General features: G+C 34.0%; 1 protein-coding gene across 1 annotated transcript; it reads left to right on the top strand.

The window, feature by feature from the left end:
* The first annotated feature begins 1,576 nt into the window (after window positions 1-1,576).
* Window positions 1,577-9,043, top strand: LOC119042691 (MKKS centrosomal shuttling protein). The gene is made up of 4 exons (XM_037136453.2): window positions 1,577-2,774; window positions 5,530-5,705; window positions 6,625-6,735; window positions 8,397-9,043. Exons 1-4 carry the CDS (start codon window positions 1,790-1,792, stop codon window positions 8,835-8,837), a joined length of 1,713 nt encoding a protein of 570 aa, XP_036992348.1. The 5' UTR covers window positions 1,577-1,789; the 3' UTR covers window positions 8,838-9,043.
* Window positions 9,044-9,353: the final 310 nt, after the last annotated feature.

The raw sequence follows: 9,353 nt of genomic DNA on the forward strand, positions 1-9,353 counted from the left end.
AATGTATGGAAGTCACTTCGCTAAGGTCTTATTTGAATGTATTCATGGATTTTATAGAAACTAAAATAGCCATTGAAATAATATTTAAGTACTTAGCTGTTCCTGTCATAAGATGAACAGATTTATTTTCCTCCTCATGAACTTAAAAAAAAGATGACTATAACTTTATTATCACAGGGAGAAAGCTGTCCATCTTTGCCTTTATTTCGGCCCAGTTGCCATGGTTTAGCCACTTTAAGTAAATTGAGAGGAGTGGTAAGCAAATTAACACTCCACGTTAGCATTTTCTCATCACCTCTTTGTACATCTGAAGTCACTTTTTTTAGTCTGCATCATCCTGTGCTCAGAAGTTCGGTGAGTTTTATTTATGCTAAATACTGTCCAAGTGTTCAGCATAGTTAGCATATCCCTGAAAATAATAATCAGCTGAACCTTCACCTTCACCTTCAAAACACCAAACCTCAATAGATAAAGGTCTATGACCTGAGATTTTTATTCTTTCCACCCGTTATTAAAGTGTCTGGATTTTATGCCTCGAGTTACACTATTTACAGCCTTGTTAAGGAAAGTAGTACAAGTGCCAGTGCACTTGGTATATGATAATATTTTATGGCATTTAGACTCTTTGAGAATGAATTGGAAATCAGATCCTATTTTCTGTGTCATCTCGCACATTTTCTGGATTTTGTACTTATTGTCACTAACCAAAATTTTGGGGAGGAGTAGTTGTAGGAAATCAAAACTGAAAATTATTGATTGATAGTATAAAACTACAGAAAATGAGCTAACTGTGGACAGCTATTTAAAGTATGGTGTGTTGTTTGATTCAATATGTTATGCAGACTTCTACGGTGAAACACAGACAGTACCTTGGAGTCTCTGCAGTGGGAATACTAATAATTACCTGGTTTTCATAATTACTTACAAGCAGAATTTGATATAAATGTACTTCTTTTGAGACCTAAAGTTTCCAAGCGCACCAAAGTTATAGGAAAAAAGGCAATACTAGATCTTGATATAATAGAATAAAAACATTTGGGACTTTCCTTAAGACTCCAAGACCAAATTCTATTAGTTTTATAATGTAGCACTTATCTTCTGAAAGCATATCATATTCAAATAACTGTGCTGTAAGCTTTCTGTGTTGTTGTGCCTTCCAAAATCATTGAATGTCAGTACTTTTTCTTGTAGGGATTTATTGGAGAATAAAGGAATGAATGTTCAGTCTAAGTTGATTTACATTTCTCATTTTCTGGAGGCATGTGCCAGTTAATAGTTTCTTTTCCCAAAGAAGGAAAAGAGCCCTAAATAAATTATTAAGCTGGAATCTGTAAAATGTTTTGGAATTATTTCTCTAAAATGTTTTATTTTTATTTTCTACAGAAAAAAAAGCTGCTTTTAATCTGAGCTTGATATTGAAAACAGAAATGAAAAACACCAGTTGGATTAGAAAGAACTGGCTTCTTGTAGCTGGCGTTTCTTTCATAGGTGTTCATCTTGGAACCTACTTTCTGCAGAGGGCTGCAAAACAGTCTGTAAAATCTCAGTCCGGAAGCCAACAAAAGAGTGTCAAAGAATGAAGTAAAATAAATATTCAAAATTACTAATAATGTCATTAAATACTACATGCTGATTAGCGTCGTAACATGAAGCTATTTAATTTTATAACCACAACGCTGCATATTCAGACTTTCATTCCTGAAGAATACTTTTTAAAAATATTAAAAGAAATAGAAAGTTCTGGTTAATAAAATAAAAGCTGACTTCACAAATTGCCACCAGAAGTAAGATGTCTCGTTTAGAAGCTAAAAAGCCATCACTTTGTAAAAGTGAACCACTGACAAGTGAGAGAGTTAGAGCCACACTCTCTGTCTTGAAAGGAGTCCTAACGTCATGCTATGGCCCTTCTGGCCGGCTGAAGCAGCTGCACAATGGCCTGGGGGGCCCTGTGCGCACAACTTCCAAGTCATCAGCCCTGCTTGCTAACCTTTCTGTCACCCATCCCATTTTAAAGATCCTGACGACTTCTGTGCAGAATCATGTATCATCCTTCAGTGACTGTGGCTTGTTCACAGCCATTCTTTGCTGCAATCTGATCGAAAATATTCAGACAATAGGCTTGACACCCACCACTGTCATTAAATTAAATAAACATCTTTTGAGCCTCTGCACCAGTTACCTCAAGTCTGAGGTCTGTGGTTGTCGAATCCCAGTCAACTTTAGTAGCACTCAGACCCTCCTTTGTTTGGTACGCAGTGTGTTAACAAGTAAGCCTGCCTGTATGCTCACCAGAAAGGAAATAGAACACATCAGCACTCTGATTCTCAGAGCCTTTTTGCTTACAATTCCAGAAAACACCAAAGGCCACATCATTTTAGGAAAGAGTATAATTGTACCTCTGAAAGGTCAAAGAGTTATAGATTCTACTGTGTTGCCTGGAATACTTATCGAAATGTCAGAAGTTCAATTGATGAAGATACTGCCTTTCAAAAAATCAGATTCATTCAAGGTGGCACTCTTTCATGTGTCTTTATCTGGAGACTTTTCTGATACTGGAGAAGGAACTGTAGTGGTCAATTATGGTGTTTCTCTTGAAAATGCAGTTCTGGACCAGTTGCTTAACCTAGGAAGGCAGCTAGTTGGTGATCATGTAGATCTTGTCATGTGCCAAAAAGTAATCCACCCATCGTTGAAACAGTTTCTCAGTATGCATGGTGTTATTGCCATTGACAGAGTTGGAGTGGCTCTGATGGAACCTCTGAGTAAAATGACAGGTAAAAACACTCAGCTTTTGCCCCTTACAGTTAACAAATCACACTTTTTTGAGCAAATACATTCTTGGTGTGTGTCACTGTTAACATCTTGAAAAATTTTAGAAGCCACCAACCTCACAGCTTATTTGAGTATCATTTCTGGCAGCAAACGTTTCTGGAAAAGATCCTATATTGTTCACTTATTAAATATTGAGTGATTATGGCTATTTTCTGTGTATTTCCCAGCTCTAAAATGTACTACGGAATCTATCATAGTCTAAAATTTAACCCCCAAATATCTTAACAGATTTTTGAGAAGACTAACATCATTATAATCATAAAGTCTTTCACACTTTTCACAAAATTCTGCTTGAGTTTTACAAAGCACTTAAATCCTTCATGATTTAGAAGGCAATTTTGCAGCAAGGATATTCCCTTTTCTTCACTTTTATATAATACCAGCAAACATCTGCACTGCTGCCTAAGTAGTGGTTCCTAATTAAGGGTGTGTGTGTGTGTGTACGTGTTCTAACTTTAAATATCCCAAATATTCCCAGCTGAGCTCCTTGAGAACCAGGATAGTCTTTTATTTTCAGAGCCTACAGCAGGCCTGGTACGCAGTAGGTGTTCCAAAATGTTGAATTGACTGTAACATAATAACATTCAGAATTATAATAGGTAAAAAATTCACTGTTTCACAAACTCAGTAAATAAAAAGCAGATGTAAAGTTGATATGTACCTATTAGAGCCAAAGAAAAATGATAAACTGAAGAGTTCCTGATTTCAGCCACTTTTTAGTATTCCTTTAACTGCATCGACCATCTGTCAGAAAGATGGTTATTTTATTCTGATTTATTGTAATTTGTAAGTCACTAGATAAACCATTGTTAAAGTTCACTAATTTTGCTTATAAATTATCAAAAAAAGGAGTACTATGTATGGCAAGGATTGAATATATAACATCTCTGGGTTACTGCCCTACCTTTGTAAGATTGTCAAAGAGGAAATTATTAAATAATGCAAATAGTTCCTTGGAATTTATTATTGATATGGGTTAGACTTAAATATTTGGTGGCTTTTAATGAATCAGGTAATTTCCAATTGGGAATATTAGGTATAACAGATTTAGTTGGTATGAAGCATTTTCCTGTAAAAATAGAAATTGGCACTGAGTTTGCACACCAGCCCACAATCATCCTCAATTATTTATCCCATGTGCAATTTAGAACATAGTATTAATAGCCAGAGCTTTAGTCTTCGATCTTGGGATAAAAGACCTTTTGAGACAGAAAATGGGACACACACACACATACAGGTATAACAGATTTAGTTGGTATGAAGCATTTTCCTGTAAAAATAGAAATTGGCACTGAGTTTGCACACCAGCCACACACACACGCACACCCCAGCCCATGGCTCACCTGAAATATGTTTTAAGCCTAATTCATTTTTCCAGGGTATATCTAGGGTAACATTACCTCCTTTCTCCCCCCTCAAACAAAAGTCCTCTTTATCGATTTGGACTAAATAGTGGAGTTACTGAGCATGGATGATGTGAAGCGTACAGAGCCAGGATGATATCATGGCTTACAGAGCATTTTTAACATTTGGGTTAGTTGTGAAGTAGACCTTGTTATTCCCATTTAATGCTCACATGGGGAAGCCCACCCTGAAAAGTTAATGACATGAATGACTGACTGCAAGTCCAGTGGCTGATAAACAATAAAGCCAGATCCTCTCACTATGTATTCTCTATTATGCCTACCAAGTGAGATTATACAAGTTGTAAGCTTTTTATTTTCCCTTAAAATGTAGGTCACTCAAGTTTTTTTTTGTTTTTTTTTTTGAGCCGTCAGAAGTAATGAACAAAGGATACTGAAGTAAAATTGCACAGTGATTATTTTCTGGGTTCTCAAAATTTTTGAGCTGGAAATGTTATTAAAAATACTATTTTAACCCCTTAGGTTTACAACCTGAAAGAGGAAACTGGCCTAAAGGACTGCATTGCTCAGAGGTTTAATGTTAAGACTTTAAACAGTCATGTTATGACTGTTGTTATTTCTTATTACAAGTTTGGGGTCATTTCGTACATCAACTAAGTTTTAGAAATTTTGGAAACCTAGTCATCCTAACCTCTACTTTTATTAATTTGTATTTTGTAAACTTTCCCTTGTGCAAAGGTCAAGCAACATAATATATCAAAGAATAACAAAATGAAATTAGAATGTTACATATTTTATTTTGGCATAATTTAGGTAGCTATTTACATATAAACAGTTGCTGGGGAGAAAATACTATATGCTCACTATATAGAGCCCAAAACAGCTATTTGGGCATTCTAATTTGTGTTTTAAGGTGAAGATGATAATGCCTTTTAAAAATACTACCCTATGCTCTCACTTCACCCTATTCCAGGTTAGTGGGGTTCTTAGGTTTGAATCTCTGAGTCATGAATGGGCTTCCAGAGTTCCTGGATTCCTAGAAAATATATGCAAAATTTTGTGTCCTTTTTTCTTAAGAGTACAAAATATCTTCTAAAATATGTTCAAAGAAGTCAGTAAACCTCTGTTTTACTTTATTTGTATATCATTTTAATAGCAGAGCACTACTTATTTATAGACTTAAGAAGCTGCATTTTGTTCTTTATCCTTTACGTCATTTTAAATTATATGTTTATGGGACTTACATTGGCTGGGAAAAATATTATAATTTTAAATGATTGTATACTCCATCTTTACTCATATGCTTTGTGTTTTCTAAACTTTAAAAAAATAGGAGCACAGCCTATTGGTTCCCTCAGCTCAGTCTCTTCTGGTAGTTATGGAAGTGTGAAAGATTTGTGCACTGCAAAATTTGGCTTCAAATGTTTTTTTCATCTTATTCCGAATGAAGAGACTGTCTGCAGCTTTCTTCTTGGAAACAGAAACGACACAGTCTGGGACGAGTTGAAGGTAGGTAATGAACTTTGACTTCTGTATGTAGGGGCATAGCCATTCAGAAAGATATGACTATTTTTCACATTGGTGAGCTATACTCCCCCCACCCCCCTCCGTAACTCCCCTAGGTGGTATAGAAAGTAAAGGCAACCAAAGTGAGAATTCAGATGACAAGTATACCCTACAGTCACCCTACACCTGGCATGTGTTATCATGTATTATCTCTAGTATTTACAAATAATCTAAACGTCCTTAACAAATGAATTTTTCCTAAGAAATTAACTTGAATTATGCACTCTTTGATGCTAAATGTGAGTGAATAATTCACTTAATGAGTTCCCCAGTGATACCCATCATCCACCTCTTAATAGAATTTGTTGTTCTCTACCAGCAATAGCACATGCAACTTTTATACAGGGAAAGTGATAACCTACGGCATTGGTCACAAGCTTGAAATTTCATGTATGTTCAAGGTTACACCCTTGATAAAGGTCTATGTGTTTTTAATACAGCTGGGTTATAGCCGTATTATCATTTCCATAGCAATTTGAAATAAATTTTATATTAGTTATTTAGCTAACTTATTTAGACTAAAAAAAATTTTTAATACAGGTACTAGCAAATCTTGCTTATCCAGTTATTTTTAGACCATTCATTTGTGAATCTCAATTTGCAGAGCTAAATATATATGAAAAATGATATTTCTCTGGTTCATGAAAACAAGCATTTGGCTAAGATATATTTCTTTAAGCTCTAATCTTTATTATTCCAAAATGTATTCATCACACTACAACCTTGGAAACACAGGTTTTGCTCTCTTGCAGTTAAAATCAGGCTCTTCGAGTTGACTATCTAAGTTGCCTTGAGAATATGGCTATATTTTTTTGTGTACCTGATGTCACTGTCTGATTCTGATGATTTGTTTCTCGTGCAGCTCACATGTGAGACAGCACTGCATGTTTTACAGTTAACACTCAAGGAACCATGTGTCTTGTTGGGAGGTGGCTGTACTGAAACTCACTTGGCAGCATATATCAGACACGAGGTAGGTTTGATAGTCCTCAGATTAGCTGAATTCTTAGCAGTATTCATTTTATGATAAGCTAAGTCATAATTCCCTAGAGGCTTTAATGCTTAATTCCTCTATTATCTAAATCAGATTTTATATTGGAAAACACTTGAGGAAAATAACACTTGCAAATATAAGGTAATATCTTTATCAGAGTGATTATTATTAATGTAACTTTTTACCAAATGATCATATTCTTTGTGTTTTGTCTAAATATTGTGTGTTGAAATGATTATTCTCTTCATGGAAATTGTCATATTAGAGATATCAACTGCTGTGGTATAATAGTAAATGATTCACAAGTAAAGTGCTGGATCATCAAGAAAAGACTTAATTTTATTTTTAAAAGCATTTCAAGTATTATATTCTATTATAATTTTTTAATTGGTATCCATTTATGATATATACTATTTTTATTAATTAGAAGCTTTTTTTACTAATCTAGGAAACCATTTCCTAACCAGATATGAATTTAATGCATTATAGTTCTACTTAGTTATTAAACACTGGCCTACTTTATTTGAAAGTAGACACAAACAGGTATATGTTTCTCAAAACATATTTGCAGATATGAGATATTTGCAGTTGATTCTGTGGTTGGTCAGGAATGTTATTAAAAGTCTCTGCAGAGCTTCTAGTGGACAACTGGGACTGGAGAGAGTATAAGTGTTTTCTGCAGACATGCCCTACCTTGCTTCCTCAAATAATTTTAAATCTACATGATGCTAAAGCCCATTCATGAAAAGTTATCAGAATATCTATTATGAAAAACAAAATCAGTGCCAATCTATGGATGCTGAATGGGCAATAATATGGTCTGTAAATTGAGTTGAGTAAACTAGAAAAAGTTTTTTGGAGGACGAAGATATCTTGAGTAAGATTTTGAAGTAACAATTCAGCATTTAAAATATGGAAAAAGAATATGCATTAGAGATTATCTCATCCGGTTCAAACCTCCTGGGTAAGAAATTTTTTAAAAAGTGGTCACTGTTTTTAAGTAGTTAGGTAAGAATTTTTAACAAACATTCAATTATTAGTTTACTAATATATCACTTTTTTCTGTCATGACATTTCTAGAATAAATTTTTTAGAATGGTGGAACCAAAAGAAACAGTTTAAAGTCATATTAATTTTCATTAATTTAAAGACAAAGAATATTTTTAAAACATTGATGTAAAATTGTACACTTTCTAAATGGTTTTTGTCTTAATGTGTATGTTTTTAACAAAGCTCAAATATTTTATTGAATATAAATAAGTACTTCATTTAGACATTACTCTTCAGAAACTTCTTCCTGTGTATAAAAACCTATAATATGAGCATTATGCCTTGTTCTTCATATATGAAGGAGGCACTACTGAGCAGTCATTCAGAATAAGTTGATTATGGGACTTATTATTCATTCATTCTGATAACATAACTGGGTATATATTTTTACTACAAAAACTAGGTTAAGGCTTTATGGCCTGGCAAGCTGACTCCTATATCCCCATTAGCCTTGTGCCAAACCCCTAAATAAATTGAAAGTAAATAGTGACTTTATGAATAAGGGTTTGATTAAGTACTCTATTTTTCAGAAACATTTTTATAACATTAATTGCTCTGTATGTGTTTTTAATTGTTTCCTTACTCTTTAGACTCTTAATAAATCAGAAAGCATTCTCAAAGATGGTTGGTGTACTAAAACAGAACTTCAACTGATTACTGAAGCATTTGGCAGCGCACTAGAATCTCTCACTGGCTCTTTAGAACATGACGGAGGGGAAATTCTCACTGACATGAAGTATGGACACTTTTGGTCAGTTCAGGCAGATTCGCCCTCTGTTGTTCACTGGCCAGATTTGCTTTCAAGATGTGGCTGTGGACTTTATAATAGCCAGGAAGAACTCGACTGGTCTTTCTTAAGGAGTGCTCAGCGTCCTTTTGCACCACAACCCTGCCTTCCGCATGAAGCTGTGGGCTCAGCCAACAACCTGACCTTGGACTGTTTCACTGCTAAGCTTAGTGGCCTGAAGGTGGCTGTGGAGACAGCTAATTTGATTTTGGATCTTTCATATGTCATTGAAGATAAAAACTGATATAAGAAAATATTGTGTTTACATTTAAAAAAACTAGTCAAGTATTAATTAAGAATAATATTGAGTGTATTTGTTCTTTCCCAAAGTCTGTTCTGCATTTTTAAATAGATAGCTCACAAAATTATAGATTTACTTATATAAGGGAAAATGTATTCTTGAATAGAAACACCATAGAATAATAAAAATGTGAAGCATTATTAAAGATATTGCAGTTATCTTTGATGTTTTACAGGTACCAATGTATGTTGCTCTAATTTTTTTTGTTATTTTGACATTATTCTAAGAACATACAGAATTTTTTTTAAAATCTAATCTATCCTAATTTATGTCTTAGTTTGTATATACTTATTATAGATATTTTTTGCTTATAAAATTTGATTCCAGAATATCACAGAGCATCTAGTGCATGTTTCTCAATCAAAAGAAGTTTTCAAACTGCACATTTAGTAAAATTTCAGTATTCTTTATCTGAGATTATATTTATTCAGTGTTTAGGTAATTGTAGACCTGATCTAC

Source organism: Artibeus jamaicensis, unplaced genomic scaffold (genome assembly GCF_021234435.1).
Source record: "Artibeus jamaicensis isolate MK-2021 breed Jamaican fruit bat unplaced genomic scaffold, CSHL_Jam_final contig_685, whole genome shotgun sequence".
NCBI lineage: Eukaryota > Metazoa > Chordata > Mammalia > Chiroptera > Phyllostomidae > Artibeus > Artibeus jamaicensis.

Excerpts from the sequence above, each read along its gene's own strand:
- LOC119042691 (XM_037136453.2), top strand. The coding sequence starts at position 1,790 with ATGTCTCGTTTAGAAGCTAAAAAGCCATCACTTTGTAAAAGTGAACCA. Across the intron at positions 2,775-5,529 it reads ACCTCTGAGTAAAATGACAG|GAGCACAGCCTATTGGTTCC; the intron begins GTAAAAACACTC and ends TTAAAAAAATAG. Across the intron at positions 5,706-6,624 it reads CAGTCTGGGACGAGTTGAAG|CTCACATGTGAGACAGCACT; the intron begins GTAGGTAATGAA and ends TTTCTCGTGCAG.